Source organism: Staurois parvus, unplaced genomic scaffold (genome assembly GCF_062004578.1).
Source record: "Staurois parvus isolate SC_StPar_1 unplaced genomic scaffold, SC_StPar_1.0 ptg000090l, whole genome shotgun sequence".
In the NCBI taxonomy this organism is placed as follows: domain Eukaryota; kingdom Metazoa; phylum Chordata; class Amphibia; order Anura; family Ranidae; genus Staurois; species Staurois parvus.
The window spans coordinates 22,146,426-22,165,334 of record NW_028317886.1 but is presented as its reverse complement, the minus strand read 5'-3'; the positions used below and the strand labels follow the sequence as shown (position 1 = coordinate 22,165,334).

Sequence of the window (18,909 nt, the reverse complement as noted above, 5' to 3'; positions counted from 1 at the left end):
ACAACCTTATTATTTTTATAGTTTTTTTTTAAACTGTTCTTAGTTATACAGTACTGGACACAGGATCTTTAGTCTCTTTTAGGCAAGCCTTTATGTGGCTCTGCTTTCATTTGTTTACTGTGTTGACCATCCCTTAGTTGGATTGCTTTTAGATGTCCCATGGTTCAAGACTAATTATCCTGTGCCCTGCATGGTATAGCTAGAAAAATACGTTCTTATGATCTCCCTATTGCTAGCTGGGAGTGGTAGGAGTTCTATAGGGGTATCCTTGCAATTTTAGTTGGCAGTTTCCAATTACCTGAAGGTAGCTGCATATAATCCATGGTTTATGGTTAAAGGTCCTGTACTGTACTCCCAAAAAGTAGCCAGGTCTAATTTATCAAGGGGGAACAATAGTGGTAAGGAGAGGTTTCTGACCTTACAGCTGCAGGCTAGTGGAGCCTGGTCTCACATAGACATTATATGGTTGGCAGATCCAACATGATATGTTAAGATTGGCAAATTTCTCTTTCAGAGTAGAGGTATTTCTCTCAGAAGTTGAGATTATAGATTAACAGAACAAAGAACTGATTTAAATTCCTCACCATTTTAGCAATAGTACAATCATTGGAACTTGGGATAGTGCTGAGAAATATAACATTCTTTATATGCACCTTTTTTGCATAATCTGTATTTTGTCTTGTTCCATATTTACAAGTAATCAGTGATTGCTTTTTGATCTAAAAAGTGTAATTCTTATGCCAGATATAAGTAATCCTTAAAGTGTAATTCCACTTTTGAAGCCAACTTGGGATAATGCCTTCTTTATATTTGTTGCATGTCCCCATTCACATAGCATAACTTTAAAATATATTTGGAAATTGCAGCCTACTGTATTTAGATGCTTTTTTTTTGCAAATTCCAGCAATGTAAAATCTTTGTATATTAGTGGGCTGGGCCCCCTAATTGCCATAACGAACCCCGTCATTAATGTACTGGCATAGTACTTATACTAAAAAATACCGGCAAATGAATAGATAAATAGTGCTGCTCTACTCACTAAACCTAACCATAAAGCAAAAAGTAAACACCTGACAGAGCTTTTAACTAAGGTGATATAAGTGCATACCTAGAGAATAACCAAACACGAGTGAATGAAAATATCCTAACAGACTAGATGACCTGCTAGGCAATACCACACATGAACAGATCAATATGAAACTTCAACATATGTGCAAATAGACAATCAGAGTTATCTATCGATTGATATATCTCAATATCAAGGCATAAATAAAAATAAAGATGATAAATATATAAAACAAAACACAGAAAATAAAAAGGAAATGTTGAATAATAAACGCCCAGCTGAGCCCTCAACCCAGTGACAGTCTGTGAATAAATGTAGTAAAAATCAAGATCTGTATTGCAGAAAAATCTTCAATTCCGCATATATTCCACACGTGACTTGAACAGTGATCACCCTTAAAAATCCTCCACCAGCTAGCATGCACGCTCACCTCCCATTTTGACCTATAGGGAATATAGGTTAAATGCGCTTTAATATCAACCCAAAATCCAACCAACTCTCCTCTGTAAACATACTTTACTGGCTCCTTCTCCAATTTCTCATCAGAAATCCTTGTTCTAAAAAACATCAAAGGACATCTCATGGTGTAATACATCCATGTTTAATGTATAAAAACCAGGTATAGAATACTCAACTTTTCAAATTGGGCCATATCAGACCCATACAAGCATTGGTAATAAAATACATAGGAACAGGTGTACCAAGATGGCAGCCGCCATCCAACCAGAAATGATGTCCCCATACTTCCTTCCTACGTGTTACATCACAAATCACATGACTTCCTCAGGGATAGGAAGGCAGTGACTAAATGACTCATTTATATTAGTTGATAATAGAGGATAATAACTCCTCTAACTCCGGCATCCATTTTACTGAAGATTGGCACCAAGTAAATAGAAATAATAGCGGCGGCCATTTTATTGGAGACCAATGAAGAATAGCCGGGTGCCTGCTACGCATGCGCAAAAAGCGTTGTGCTTTGTGAATGGCCTGTAGTATTCTGGGACCTGTCACGTGTCCCAGAAGACTACGGGGAGGGAGGGGGGAGGACAACTTCCACTTCTGATCGCCTTGGGCGATTGCAGCAGAAGTGGGAGCAGGTACCTGTCAAATTTGGGTACCTGCTCCCCAAAGGTGCCAATCCTTAATGGGGAGTGGGGGACAAAGACTTAAAGCGGAACTTCCCCTTTTGGGTGGAGCTGTGCTTTAAGGAGGCTGAGGCATCATTCACCAATACTACTCCTGTGAAGGAGGTAAAATTGAATGGGATGGATAGACCTAGGGTCCCACAAGAGGGCACTAGAGATCCTGCAGAGAGGAAAGTGCTTGATAAGGGTTTGAAATTTGCCCCTAAAAAGGTGACAAATAAATTTGATGTTTATGTAGATTTACATAAATATGTACATAAATTGAATATTAAGAGATATTGATTGACACAACTAGGGGAAAGAACTAACATGGTAAGAACTACGCAGATGGGAATACAAACATATAATGCTCTGGAATTAATGTTTATTCAATCCCCAACTAAGTGATAATAGTCCTGTGGAAATGTTTTGGAGAATGGTAGCCCAAGACCTTAACCGTTTCAATACCGTGCAATTTTACATCTTCCTGCCCAGGCCAGTTTTCAGGTTTCAGCGCTCTCGCACTTTGAATGACAATTGCGCGGTCATAAAACATTGTACCCAAACTAAAATTTGATCATTTTCTTCACACAACTAGAGCTTTCTTTTGGTGGTATTTATTCACCGCTGGGGTTTTTATTTTTTGCTAAATTAACAAAAAAAGACCAAAAATTTTGAAAAAAAAACAAATTTTTCTTTGTTTCTGTTATAAAAGTTTACAAATAAATAATTGTTCTTCATAAATTTAGGCCGAGATGTATTCTGCTACATGTCTTTGGTGAAAATAACCCAAATTAGGATGTATTTTTTAGTTTGTAGGAAAGTTATAGAGTTCACAAACTATGGTATAGATCTGAATATTGATCAATCCTGAAGTACTGACAGCCAATCTAATATCTTGAGGTCCAAGAATGTCAGAACAGTACAGATATCCCCCAAATGACCCCTTTTTGCAGAGTAGACAGTCCGACGTAGTTCATAAGAGGCATGGCGAGTTTTTTGAAGTTGTATTTTTTTGTCATAATTTTTCGGAAAATGAAAAAATTAAAAAAATAACTTTCACTATTTTTTTTTTTACATACTGTCACCAGTGCAGTACAGCGTCATCATATAACTGGCATGGCGGTGAACAGCGACACTGACTGGTGACAGTATGAAAAAAATATATATATATTTTTTTTAATTTTTTTTAATTTTTTTATTATATTTATTTTTTATTACATTTTGTTTTATTTTTTTAAGATTTTTTTTCATATTTTACTATGACCAAAATAGTACAATGTTACCATAGTAACACTGTACTACTTTGGGGAAGTGATCAGTATTTTTTTTTTTTACACAATTTGCTTATAGCAAAGAATTACTTTGCTATAAGCAAGCATTTACCTGAATGAAATCGATTCATTCAGCTTTTTTTTTTTTTTTTTTTTTTTTTTTGTGCTTAGCTGTGATTTGGTCACAGCTAATCACATGACATGTGCATGTGATTAGCTGTGACCATTCACAGCTAGGCACTAGTATACAATGGATGGCATCATGAATGAAGCCATCCATTGTATACAACTGTCATGTGACCTGCTGTGATTGGTCACAGCAGGTCACATGGTACCGGCAACGGAGCCGGTACTCGGATCTGTCATCGGCCGTGTCCGAGGTGCACGGGCGGTGACAGATCGCACTGCTGCGTCGCTCTGCAACCGCGCATGTGCGGGAGCACGCCAAATGGCGTGCACCCGGAAAGCTGCAGCGCTTTTCAAGCCGCCAAACGGCCATTGGCCGGGCGGCTAATGGTTAAACAACTTAAAATACCTAAGGTGAAACAAAGCAAAGAAATACAGATAGGTATAAAAAGACTGGAAATAAGGACATATATCAAAGTGAGACCAGCTGATAAGGGCGGAGGAGTTGTCCTAACTAAAGATTATATCTGAAGGAATTTAGAGGACAACTGAGTGATGCGAACACATATGAGCAATTATTGGGCAATCCTATTATCAAATATAAGAAAGAATTGGATAGTTTAGTGGAAAAAGTTCTGAAGAAAAATATTCTTAATGAGAAAGAATCTTGATATCTGGTCCCAGATTCCTGTCATTTATACCTTACCCAAAATCCACAAGGATAAAAATAAACCGCCAGGTCATCTAATAGTCAATGGCATCCCGTCAGTAGGAGCTAGAATGGGTCAATATATTGAACAAAGTCTTATCTTAGAAAAACTAAACATCTTATTCAAATGTTGGAAAATTTGCACGTTAGATCTGATTTGGTCATTTTGGCAACTGCTGATGTCGCATCACTTTATACTGCTATTAAACTTGCAATAGAATCTGCCATTTGGTCATTGAGAGAACTAGGTGACCTACAATGGTTGCAAAGAAAATACCTCCTTGAATGTCTTGATTACTGTCTTACACACAACTACTTCTGGCATGATCATGAATACTACCATCAAATAAAAGGTGTAGCAATGGGAGCACGATTTGCACAGAGTTTAGCTAACCTATTTACGGCCCTATGGGATGAAACCGCAATATACACTAATCCCCCTGAAGAACTATAAGTTATAGTACTGAAGTTATATAAGCAATATATTGATGGTGGGATCATTATATGGGAAGGTGAAATGGAGAGTTTGAAATGTTATTTGAATGGTCTAAATCTGAATGATAACATTCATTTTTCTTGGTAGTCGAATGTGACAAATTAATTTTCTTGATTTAGAGATTTCTAAGTACGTAGAACGACTTACCATGAAGACCTTTTTCAGTTGATAGGAATGGATGTATTCCATCAGACTGTTGTCACTATTGGCCATGTCTCCTGAATATACGGAAGGGCCAATTTATTAGATTAAGATGGAATTGTAGCAATAAAGAAGATTACCATCAAGCCAACTTAACAGGACAGCTTTTTATCAATAAAGATTCTCAACCTGGATGGATTCAAGAAAAAATTGAGGAAGTAGGAAAGTTAGATTGAAGGGTATTGGTTGAAGACCGGATGAGAGAGGGTGAATCTTTGGCTGAAGTACCTGTTATTCTTGATTTCAACAGTCAGCACAAGCAGATAGAAAAAATCTTCAGGAAATATTGGTCGATATTGAAGTCAGACAACTGAAGAAAAGATTACCAGCACATCCTAAGTTCACCTATAGGAGGGCTCCGACTGTGAGAGACGAAATGGCTAGAAATATAGTGGATCCCCCTACAAAGAAACCGGTTACATTTCTCAATTGAAAAGTCTTTTTTTCATGCAGACGTTATGCCTGTGTTGGGACCAAAGGTTTGAATATCAGAAGAGAGAAGTATGCTTCATGCAGCACAGGGTTGGAACAAGATTAAACATATCCGATCACATGTAGATCTGAGGGGGTTGTTTATGCTCTCCAGTGTAGTTGTGGCTTGCAATAAATTGGGAGGACGAGAAGACCCTTATGGAAAAGAATACGTGAAAACATGCAGAATATTAAAAAAGGCTACCCAAAACAGTGTTTCTAAACATATTAAAGATCTGTCTTCTTTAATCCTTTGGGGAATTGCGAAATAATATCATCCTCATTCGAGGGGCAGTAAGAAGATCCCTACTCTTAGTGAAGATGAATCTCATTGGATATACAATATGCAAACTATGGCTCCATTAGGACTGAATATAAAATTTGATCTGAATTGTTTTATTAGTAATTTTTAGTTAATGAGCAGCCAGTCTTACTTGACATAGGGTGCATTTTTAGAATTTGCCACTATTGGGTGGTCCCCGGGAGTATATTTTATATTGATTTTACTATGGGATTTTTTTGTCGATGTAGTTTAATTTTCTTTCATCGTTTTCTATATCTTTTTTAGTGCTTCGAATTTTTATTTAGTTTGGGCTGTTTCATATGATTTAGTGATCCTGAGATCCTTTTTTATATTACATAGGCATTTATTATTGTGTAGTTATGAGGTCTGTACCAATATTCATTCTGTCCTTCATTGGTCTCCAATAAAATGGCCGCCGCTATTCTTTCTATTTACTTGACGCCGATCTTCAGTAAAATGGATGCCGGAGTTAGAGGAGTTATTATCCTCTATTGTCAGCCAATATAAATGAGTCATTTAGTCACCACCTTCCTACCCCTGAGGAAGTCATGTGATTCTTGATGTAACATATAGGAAGGAAGTGTGGTGACATCATTTCTGGTCGGATGGCGGCTGCCATCTTGGTAAACCTGTTCCTATGTATTTTATGACCAATGCTTTTGTGGGTCTGCTGGCCTGATTTTAAAAGTTGAGTATTCTATACCTGGTTTTTATACATTAAACATGGATGTATTACACTGAGATGTCCTTTTGATGTTTTTTGAACAAGGATTTCTGATGAGAAATTTAAGGGGCCAGTAAAGTACGCTTACAGAGGAGAGCTGGTTGGATTTTGGGTTGATATTAAAGCGCATTTAACCTATATTCCCTATAGGTCAAAATGGGAGGTGAGCGTGCACGCTAGCTGGTGGAGGATTTTTAAGGGTTACCACTGTTCACGTCACGTGTGGAATATATGCTGATTTGGAAGATTTTTCTGCATTACAGATCTTGACTTTTACTACATTTATGGACATTTATTCACAGACTGTCACTGGGTTGAGGGCTCAGCTGGGTCTTTATTATTCAGCATGTTTTTTATTTTGTGTGCTTTGCTTTATATATTTATCATCATTATTATTATTATTTTTATTTATGCCTTGATATATATCACTCTGTCTATTTGCACATATGTTGAAGTTTCACTTATTGATTTGTTTATGTTTGGTATTGCCTAGCAGGGCATCTAGTCTGGATATTTTCATTCACTTGTGTTTGGTTATTATTATTATTATACAGTATTTATATAGCGCCAAAGGGTATGCTCAGCGCTCAGTTATTCTCTAGGTACGCACTTATATCACTTTAGGGGCTCTGTCAGATGTTTACTTTTTACTTTATGGTTTGGTTTAGTGAGTAGTGCAGCACTATTTATCTATTTTTTAGTGTTTTGGTAATGCAATTTAGTGTTTGCAGCACTCTTAGTTTATCATTTTAGGTTTGGCAGCTCAAGAGGATATTTTCTTTATTTATAGTACTGGTACTAGTGTCATCCCATGAGTTACAAAGTAGATTTGAACTCTACTTGTCCTAACAAAGGACTAAACATTTAGAAGGGTTTTGTCTTAGAGACATGGATTCAGCCAGTCCCCAGACATTCTATTGGGATAGATAACAGTAATTTTTATTTGAGACGTCCTTGCAGTCACCCATAACATCTTCCCCTAAGAGACATCTAAAAGGGAAGAAACAAATCTATATTATCTATGTGAATGGGAACACATAACCTCACACACACACACACATAAACTTAGCAATAGTTGCTTGCCCCTTTTGTATATGTCTTTGGTCTGCTCACGCTGGAGATAGGAAATCAACGCTGGTATTTTTTAAAAACAATTGGCGGGCAACGCACGAGCACTGTATGAGATCTGCTGTGGTTTGTTGTTAAACTATAACAAACTGGGCTAGATCTCATAAGGTGCATGCATGAGAGCAGACAAGCTTTCTCTTGAAGGCAGCGGTGGTGGAATCTCCCGGGGGGCAGCTGTGAGGCCAAAGGCATACCACCGGTACCTATTGAAAATTTGGAGACATAGGAAACAAATGTACCGTATTTTCCGGCGTATAAGACGACTGGGCGTATAAGACGACCCCCTACTTTTCCTGCTAAAATGTAGTGTTTGGGCTATACTCGCCGTATAAGACTACCCCTCTTCCAATGCACACCAGTGGGAGGAATAGTGCCCCATCATCGGTGTCAGTGGGAGGAATAGTGCTCCATCATTGTATTAGTGGAAGGAATAGTGCATCATCATTGGTATTAGTGGAAGGAATAGTGCCCCATCATTGGTATTAGTAGGAGGAATAGTGCCCCATCATTGGTGTCAGTGGGAGGAATAGTGCCCCATCATTGGTGTCAGTGGGAGGAATAGTGCCCCATCATTGTATTAGTGGGAGAAATAGTGCCTCATCATTGGTATTAGTGGAAGGAATATTGCCCCATCATTGGTATTAGTGGGAGGAATAGTGCCCCATCATTGATGTCAGAGCAACGAATCGTGCCCCATCATTGGTGTCAGTGGGAGGAATAGCACCCCATCATTGGTGTCAGTGGGAGGAATAGCACCCCATCATTGGTGTCAGTGAGAGGAATCGTGCCCCATCATTAGTATCAGTGGGAGGAATAGTGCCCCATCTTTGGTGTCAGTGGGGGGAATCGTGCCCCATCATTGGTATCAGTGGCAGGAATAGTGCCCCATCATTAGTATCAGTGGGGGAATAGTGCCCCATCATTGGTGTCAGTGGGAGGAATAGTGCCCCATCATTGGTGTCAGTGGGGGGTGGAATAGTGCCCCATCATTGGTGTCAGTGGGGGGTGGAATAGTGCCTCATCATTGGTGTCAGTGGGGGGGGGGGGGAATAGTGCCCCATCGTTGGTGTCAGTGGGAGGAATAATGCCCCATCATTAGTATCAGTGACACCAATGATGGGGCACTATTCCTCCCACTGACACCAATTACACTTGCTGACCGATGTTCTAGTATGGTGCTGCTGCAGCCAGCATATGTGGTTGCAGCAGCACCTCTACACTGCACACTTACCGGCCGCTCCTTCACTCGATTTTTGCGGGGCCACTCGGCTCCGCCCCCTCGCCGGTGATTGGCCGCCTGTGTGCCTTTCCTGAGCTACAGTTCTGGCGGCCAATCACCGGTGAGGAGGCGGAGCCGAGCAGCCGCGCGAACATCCAGTGGTCGAACTGAAGGAGCAGCCGCACTTCCTGGACCGGATCGTCGTGGGACTGGATCCAGGTAAGAAACAGCAGCGCCTGCCCACCCCTGTACTTAGTGTCCCTTCCGTTGGAAGGGGGGGGCGGCGGCGGCACCACTGCCCCCCTAAAAAGTGTCAGTATGCCGTATACCGGCGTATAAGACGACCCCCAACTTTTGAGAGGATTTTCAAGGGGTAAAAAGTCGTCTTATACGCCGGAAAATACGGTAAGTTAAAAAAAAAAATGTACAAATAACTGACATGATTAGGGACCATGGATTTTTGTGTCATGGGAGTAAATTTCTGTTTTAAGAGGTCTCAGTTTGTATTACCATATTCATTTAATAATATTGGTTTGCTGGTTTTGCTGGAATCAACGGTCTGTTTTACCTGCTGGCATAAGATTAAATGATTTTATTGTTGTATGATATAATTTAAACTATAGCCAATACAATAACATTTGACTGTTGATTAGGTAAATCATCATGCCACAAAGCTAGAGATACATAAATCTGGTGTGTCCTAAACTATGCATTGTCAGAGCTTGCCTGACTTTGAGGCATTCATTGGTATTCTGAGAAGCTTGCTTGAAGCAGGCGGTGCTCCAGGTCCATGCATGCTCCATCTGTGCTGATAACACAGTGTTCTTTGGCACGGGAGACTAGAGGAAACCAGTGAGTGAATTCATTTCATTACCCTGGACATTATGAGAATGACAAATTGTTTGTATATCATACGCTGCAATCAATTCAGAGCTGCAGATAAAAGTCCTCATGCAATTGTTTTAAACACTCACTTGACTTGTAATGATTAAACATCAGCATTAGACCTTGTGTATTATTAATAGCTGTGCTTGTCTAAAATCAACATTACTTTCTGTTTCTTTTTGTTATCATCAAAGTATAAATAAATTAACAAAATGTAATGCAAACTAAGTAATTTTTGAGCTGGATATACAATGTGTGTATGTATATACAGTGTGTGTGTGTGTATATATATATGTATATATATTATTATTATTTATTTATTTATTTTTTAATAAATCAGGAGTTAATACACTTAATAAATCAAGCGCTTTTTTAAAATACGTTACTGATCCTTCTACTGCCACAGAATTAACATGCTCTATGCAAACATGATACTAGTGTACATAATTCCAAATAACTAAAATAAAATATTTCAAGTGAATTTCATAAAAATCAAACATGCAAACAATTTTTATATGAAAAATTTCACAGTGGAAAAGTTCATTAGCTATTCTAGATCTTTAGTCAGAAAATTAAGTCCTGCTAGATCACTTAAGACTGTCTCTTTTTCCAGGTATAGCTATGTAAAACAGAAAAAATAAGTGCCTATACTGTTTGAAATCCAGTAACACACTGCCTCACCCTGCTCTGCAAATAGACGGTTACTCTCTATTTTTAGGCACTGTTCTGAAAATCTGAGCCACTAGAGGCTGCTCTGCTGACAGCCTTAAGATTTACTGCTGCTCAGGGACTCTTGGCTTCAGCAAAATGGCGGCCTCCAGCAAGAAGAAACTGCACTTCCCTGCAGTAATATTTGCTCATGAAGGTTATAAATGCAAATGCCCCAATATTGTAATATGTAAACATTTATTGTCAGCACATAAAGGGTTGCACTTACTGGACAGAAAACATATATCGGCTTGTTGGAAAAGATATGACAGCGGCTTCTCGCATCTCCTTCTCCTGTGTCTCGCAAGCTCTCCCAAGAGTACTGCCTACTGTGGTGATGTCACAGTACCACCTCCTTACACATTATATCCAGTCAGGACGACTTCAAAGGATGCTATGCTACATCCTTTGAAGAAGTCCTAAATATTTGCTTACGAGTTACAGACAGATTTCATAAGGGATCTCCCCAAAAAAACTGACCTGCCATGTGGGTTGCAAGACATCACCACTGCTGTCATGTCTGTTGGTGGATCAATGCTGTCTATTAGAATGCCACTCTGAAAGTGGGCATGGTTGCAGAGTGCACATAAAGAAGTCACTCCATCTTTACTGGAGCATTCATGTGGGTTTGATACCACACCTCCCCTACACATATCCTCTGAAGGATTGGATAACAATGACAATGGATGCTCCAGTGAGCAGATGTGTGGGACAAAATAGACTAAGCAAGAAAGCAGTAAATAACACATTGGAATTGTTAATATATACAGTATATAACTGTATATAAGAAAAAGGGATACATTGTAAAAAAAAAAAATTAAAAAAAAAAACTCTAATTAAAGAAGTAGCTTGTTTGTCTGTACTTCTCCTGTGGATCAGATCACTGGAGTACAGTTTGTTCTGCACTCCTGTGACCCATTTTCAACTGACAGCAAGCTGAAGCCCACTATTGGCTGACAGCACTCAGCCGGTCCAGGCTGGGGAAAGATCCCAACTTTAAAATCGTGATCCACCCCATCGGTGACTGTCACCATTCTGCTCATAGTGACAGTTAGAACACGGTGATCAGCGGTCATATGATTGCTGAGTTCACACACTAGTGCAGGCCATACATGGGTTGATTTCTGAACTAATTTTCTTTAGAAAATCCAAAATTTTGTGCATTTTGTAACCTGATGGTACCACCATTGATTTCGAAATTCAACCAACCAAGCCTTTAACTTAACCTCATGTTTCTACAGAAAATAATTTTCATGGCCAAGAATTTTCTTTTCTTTCCAGGTCACAGCTCATTCTCACTTACTTCTTTTTCATTTATATTTCTCACACGATTCTTCCATCATTAATTAGAAATTTGTTAGTTTTTCAAGAAATTTCCAACATGCCCAATTACTCAAATTTGATCGTCATTCAAAAATCAGCAATTGATGTGGCCCACTAATGGTGCGAGATTCAAAGGAAAATTCTTAGAAAATATTTTCGAAGGAAAATTCTTTCGGAATTCGACCCATGTATGGCCGGCTTTACAGCTGGCAAGGGACAGATGCAGCATCGGACCGATGCTGCATCCACCTAGGTAAGTATGTTTTTAAAAAAATAACTTTTCCTATACTTTTCTTTTAATAACTCAAGAACACTAGAGACCAAATACTGGGACTTTAAACTATTACCTGGTGATCCTGGCTTAAAGGTGCTTCCTGTTGCAGAGTGAATGTGCTCTGTTCCAACAATGGTCATCCCAGGCATGCTGCTGCGTCTCTGTCATACAGACATTTGATGGAGACAAGTGGCCCTTTCAACAGCATTACAATAGTTTATGATAGACGGTGCTTTAACAAACTATTATTCATTTGGGGGTTATATCCACTTTAGACACATTGATGGGATGTTTGTGTGGAAGGGGATGAGTTGTGCTCTAGTCCATTGCCTCACCATAGTGGTCTCTTCTCTTCTGTGTATTAATTCTTGATCTTGAGGATTACACTTGTCTGTCACAGCATTGCATTAGCCTGGTCAAGCAGAAATTAAAACTTAAAAAAAAAATGTATGTGCTGCTCAGTGAAATGTCATCTCTAAAAGGAGCTCTCGCAAAGAACAGCCCCTTTTAGAGAAGCCTCAGATGGAATCTGTTTTTCTCATAATCCTGAAATAATCCTAAGCATCAAAGGCTTGGCTTCATTGCCCCAGAGCCAGCCTGTGGCCCAGAAGCTCAGAAAGGGCAGCTTCTGTTGGGAGACATTTTACACAAGTCAAAAAAAAAATTAAAAACCTTTTCTCAATATTTTTGACTCTAAAAAGAACAGTGGCTTGAGCATTTCGAAATAAATTTAAGCCAAGTAACATCTAGAAACTCTCACTGCAAGCACCTCAAAGTTTTAACTAGATAGGATGGCATTGACTATGGCTTTAATATTTGCTGGATTTCTTCTGCCCCATCTTTCGAGAACATGGATCTGTATTTTTATTTGAACATGATGAGGAGTCATAAATAAAGTACAAGTTAGGACAAGAAGACACTGATTTAGTAAATACTCCTTATACTTCTTCCTCTGTCTGGCAGGCACTTGCTCTGTAATGTGTAAGGTAAATAATTGATAAAGCTTCCAAGTTGTAAGCTGTGCAGTATAAAATGGCAATGTTGAAAGAGGACAGTGGCTTGCTTTTACCTGTCTAGTAGATTTTATTTCTGTGTAAGCTAACAATGGCCAATTTACGAAAAAATCTCCTGTGTGTACATTGTACTTTATTCTCTTGTTGGATTGTCTATGTTTTTTCCACTGTTACACCAATGACACATGTCCTCAGATAACTATGTACTGGCTTTAAATACTGTTTGTTGTAGATTACATGGTATCTAGAGAACCAGCCACAACTGAGATAATCAGAGAGAGTATTCAGTCTTAAAGGGACACTGTCATGAGAGATACATGAGACAGTACGGCTAGCTATTATATTCTCAAAGCCGTGAGAATACCCAAACAATGCTTGCATCTGACTGGTTGCAGGTGTTTGGCTTCTTTTACAAAACATCAGTTGAAAAATTGACTTTTGTAGACTAGGCTACCCACCGAATTAATTTCAGCTGATTCAGCAGAAAAATTTAAAACACTTGATCCGTGTTTGGCCAGCTCAACCCCTCAGCCTAAAAGTTACTGTAGATTCTGGGAGTTTAAGCGCAACTAAAGGAGTTCTAGTTTCCTCCTTAATAGAAAGCCGGGTACCTTGTTAGCATCTGCATTTTCTCCCTAGGTGCCAGTCTTTGGGCATCTCCATTGGTTGGTGTGGAATGACAACTTTTGCACATGCACAGGAGTCTGTGATCCTGCCACATAGGGACCATGACAGCATGGTAAAATGAGCTGCACATGTGCAGTTCAGTTTATATTCCGTAGAAGACTGCAAGTAGGCAGGTAGATGTATTTTATCACAGAAGAGCCTACCTGCTTGAAGTCTGTTCTAAAAAGCCTTCAGTTCCACTTTAAGGGAGAAGGACCATCTGAAGTCTGACAAGTATTGCTCTGCTCTAACTGTCTAAAAGTGTGTTGTTAATACAAGCTGCCTACTAATGCGCATTATAGTATCACATAACAGAGCCCTGTAGTTAAAATGTATGTAAGAGAAATTGGCTGTTGGTATTGGTATTAAAGGTCAGGTTTCAGCATTAGCTTCTTTTTTTTTTTCTCCAGAGACCCATTGCGTCTCACTCTTTGGTTTCCACTTTTTTGCAAGGAGTGATCCATATTGCTCCTTCTGTCAGGTTACCTTTATGTCCTTGGGACCTGAATTTGGTTTTGGAGGTTTTGCAGAAACCATCATTTAAACCTATTAGAGAGATTCTACTGGTCATGTTGACTTCAAAGGTTTTGTTTCTAGTGTCAATCACTTCTGCAAGAAGGGTGTCTGAGCTAGCAGCTCTTTCTTGTAGGGAACCATTTCTGGTTTTGCATCAAGATATGGTGGCATTGCGACCTCAACCGAATTTTTTTACCAAAGGTGGTTTCTAGTTTTCATCTCAACCAGAACATCGTTCTGCCTTCATTCTTCCTAGGCCTCAGTCGGCAAGAGAGATATCTCTGCAAACCTTGAATGTGGTACATGCTTTAAGGGTCTTCTTGAAAGTGATGGTATGGGTCATAAGGTCAGATGCTCTGTTCATGCTGCCTGAGGGGCTTAGGAAAGGACAGGTGGCATTCAAGGCAACTATTTCACTAAGGATCCGCCAATTGATCATTCAAGCCTATGGTTTGAAAGGTAAGATCCCACCCTTTTGTGTGAAGGCACACTCTACCAGGAGTGTGGGGGCATCTTGGGTGATCCACCATCAGGTATCAGTGGCTCAGGTTTGCAAGGCCGCTACATGTTCTTTGGTTCACACATTCACAAGGTGGAGGTCAGAGCCGCAGAGGATTCTGCCTTTGGCCGCAGTGTTTTACGGGCGGCTGAGTAGATCCTGAGGGATTGTTGACGGTGGCTATCATGATGTCACCCTCCTCTCAAATTTTTTTATTGCTTTAGGACATCCCACCTAGTCATGAATAGCCTGCTATGTGTCCTGTGATATACAATAAAGAAAACTGGATTTTTTCTACATACTTACCTGTAACATCCATTTCTTGGAGTGCATCATGGGACACAGAGGTCCCGCCCCTCTTTCTGGAATTTAATTGCGTGCTACAACAAATTAAGTACTTCCTGTGTAGGAGGGTTTATATAGGGGAGGACTTCCTCTCTGATTGGCCAGACAATGTCCATTAACTTATAGGTGGCATATAACCCACATAGTCATGAATAACCTGCTCTGTATCCCATGATGTACTCCAAGAAATGGATTTTACAGTTAAATATGTAGAAACAAATCCAGTTTTTCTCATCCCTACCTCCCCTGTTTTGAACATATTCAATTGAATATACTAAAATAGCTTTACAAATTACATTATCAACGTAATTTCTATAATCACTTTAAATTGTATTTTTTGACAGCATATATGTGTTTCTATGTTATGCACAGTATGGGCACTATACTGTGTGATTGTACAATGATCTAAAAGTATACTTAAAATACTCTGTTACTGTTATTGATTATGCAATGCCTGTTCTGTGAATATTTGAAAAATATGTGAATTCAATAAGAAGTGTTTTTTTTTTTTTTTTTTTTTTAAGGGAATGTATCATTCTTTCAATTGATTTTAGATAAACACACAAGCAGCTGTGCATAGTAACCAATCAGATTCCATGTTTTATTTTCACAGCTTAATTGAACAATCTGAAGTAAGAAGCAGTTACTATGCACAGCTGCATCATATTCTTTGTGCACCAGTTTTTTTTAAATTTGTAAATTTCACTGTGTCATTCACCTTGTTTTAAACAATTGCATTCCCTGTTTGGCTGATATATTGTCTGAAAAGTTATTAAGGGGGAGGTTAGTGGTTTATCTGCAAGAAGTTTATGTTAAATGAAATATTTACTTGCTTGTCTATAGTTGTACTATGTGACATATCAAGATTGTATTAAAATTAAACCTACTGCAATATTTATATAAAGAAGCAGAGGCACACACTGAGTATACACTACTTTTGCTTTTTAATGTTTTAAGACCATATTCCTATATATTTTTGTATGTTCTTTTGGAGATGTGAAAGCTGGATGTGATGTTGATCTAAGTGCAGCTGGAGAGTGGGAAGTCAAGACCATCACAAGTGCTTTGAAGCAGTATTTAAGGTTAGTTAACTGTTCCAACTGTGTAACTAATGTGGATGTGGTGTCCTTTTTTTTTTTTTTTTTTGATTTTACTTTGTCATCTAACCAGTTTGAATGAAACCAAGATAGTATTTGCAGGGAATTTGATTTCTAGATTCTGATTCAGACTTTGGCGATTTGCAATTGACCATACATTTGTAAAAATGCCTTTCACAAGTCATCCACCTTCATAATGGTTCCCTCTTACTGTCATGTTTGTCCCATTCATGGGGCAATTGCAGTGTAACTGTTCTGAAAACATTACTATTTGACAATGTCAACAATTACATGGTCAGCTTTGAGGGATTCAGGATCTGCTTGTCAGTGAACCTGATTTCAAGCAGGGACTACTGTCCCAATTCACTCCAAACCACTAGCATTATGTGCACACAGCCTGTAAGCATGCATTATTTTCTGAATGAGAATTCCCCCTGTTGATGTATATCATTTCAGCAAGGAGAAGACATATAGTTTTTACAGCTGTCTGTTTTAAATTGCAGGGTATTGGCCAGCACTTAGGCATGTGTCATATTTAGTGCAATGTGTTTTTGGGGCGATTTACGGTGTGTTTATGTAGTGCGACTTGAGAGCATTATTGATGCATTTTCATCCCTAGTAGTCAAGGCGCTGCTGCTGCTTTGCCTGGAAGGAGGGTTGAGGGTTGAGGGTTAAAAAACATGAAATCCCTTTCCAAATCACATCAGAGTCTCACATACATGTGATTTTCTCTTCGATGCCATTGCACTCCAGGGCCAAAATTGCGCTGGAATTGCAACGAAGTAGCACAAGAACCTTTTCTAAAATTGTTACACTAGTAAGTTATTGAACTTGCATATTACACATGATTTTGCATTTTAAAATGACCCTCATACATATTTTGCTTTTAATTAATAAGAATTTTCAGGACAGTAAAATGTATACAAAAGTTAAAATTAAATAAAGCCTTGAAATACATATAGGGAATACTGCCTTCCCCTTTCAGCGTTTGAATCTTTTTCATCAACAAGTGTATGTTAAGCCAAGTTGAAGCCAATAAATTTGATGGTATCCTGGTGATCCGATCATCCCCCTTTGTTTAGCTGTTTGTAAAGCTGGCAATGTATTGCCAGTCGTACCCACTGTAGGTTCTTTGCTGTCTCTCACAAGAATTATATCTATTATATCTATAGCTACAATTAATTTTGAATCCTAGCTTGCAAGATCTAATTCTTAGGCAGGTCATGATTCATTTTTTTTTTCTTCAGTCAGAGTGGGTTGATCAGAAAAAAAAAAAAAAACTGATTCCCCCATCCACTGAGCTGTTGTATTCTGCTGATGGGGAGCCTTCCCTACCTGCAGAATACAATGATCAGTGTTGCCAGCTTTAGCCAGTGGGATTGACTGTTTGGGAAAAATCCGACAGGCTGGTTGCACACAAGTCGATTGATAGATCAACTTGTGTACAACCAACTAGCCCACAGATGGATTGAAACTTGGCTAGTCCCTGCTGAACCGGAGGAATTTTGATCCATGTATGGCTGGTTTATATCTGATGGTTAAACATCAGAAAGTGTAAATGATGTTACACAGCACAAACTTCATAAAGCAGACCCATTCACATTACATGTGAGAATATGCATTTTTTTTAAAGGAAACTGTTAACCTGAATTTCCTTCTGGAATCTGGCTATAGTTCATTACATAGAATCAAGATAAAGGTAAACTGAGTGGACTTGCTGACAGTTGCTTTGTTTCCAGGTTAGTTTATTCAAGTGTGTGAAGAATAAATAAGGAACATTCTCAGCAACATCAGCAAGGAAACACGCTGATCATTCATAGTTTGTGTTCACATTCCTCAAGGTGCTCAGATCTTTAAAAGAATGTTTCCAACAAATCACAATCCCACATTCACAATGCTGGCCCTACAAAAAAAAAATCACAATCCTGAAATCACCATACTGGTCCAGCAAATCACAAAACCCCATTAACAATGGTGGTGCGACCTTGAGATGATTCTCCAGGACCCAGCTACTAGACTTGAATTCACAGTCGACGCAAAGGTCGCGGCTGGTTTGGAAGCGTTACTTTTTAGCAAATCCAATAAGCTTTTTCCCCACATACGTTTTGTTACAAAAAGTGTGGAGCAAAGTTAGAGCGATGCAACAAGTTACAGGCTTTAGGAGATTTAGCCCTATTTGGGATAATGTTCATTATCAGGAACTCTGATACAATATAGCGCAAAATGGAAACAATATGGTAGTATTTATCTACGCCACATTTTTCATAATGGCAGCTTATGTTTTTTTCAGACTTGTGTAGTTCCAACTCCCTTCCCATATGCAATTTTATTACTTGCAACTTCAACATGCAGTGAGGGCGCAACAAGGTACTGATGTTTGGGCTTATTCTCCTACTCCTATCTTTAACCATGTCTGAGGTGACTTCCTATAAGGGGTTCATATCACACGCTTACGCTATGTTATTGAATATTTTTTTGCTGGATTACCCCTTTAGGTGGTCTCTCAGTGGGAGAAGGATATTGGGAGTCTAGAGGAGGAGCAGTGGGAGGAAGCTCTCGTAGTGGTTCAACAGTGTTCCTAAATGTGGCCCAATGCCTCTCCCAACTATACCTACTTCTGAGGGTCCACTTTACACCAGCAAGGCTTTTTCGTGTGGGCAAAAGAGCCAGAACCCCTCTGTACTCGCTGTAGTAGGGATCATGGTGACCTGATACACCTGCTGTGGAGGTGCCCAAAG

The 18,909-nt window shown here is 39.1% G+C and overlaps 1 protein-coding gene across 2 annotated transcripts in view; it reads left to right on the top strand.

The window, feature by feature from the left end:
* ARHGAP10 (Rho GTPase activating protein 10) overlaps positions 1–18,909 on the top strand; it is a 374,825-nt gene that overhangs the window by 219,629 nt on the left and 136,287 nt on the right. For both annotated transcript variants that reach the window (XM_089670475.1, XM_089670474.1), the window contains exon 15: positions 16,069–16,156. In XM_089670475.1, coding sequence (XP_089526601.1) covers positions 16,069–16,156 — 88 coding nt within the window. The remainder of the gene's footprint in view (positions 1–16,068; positions 16,157–18,909) is intronic.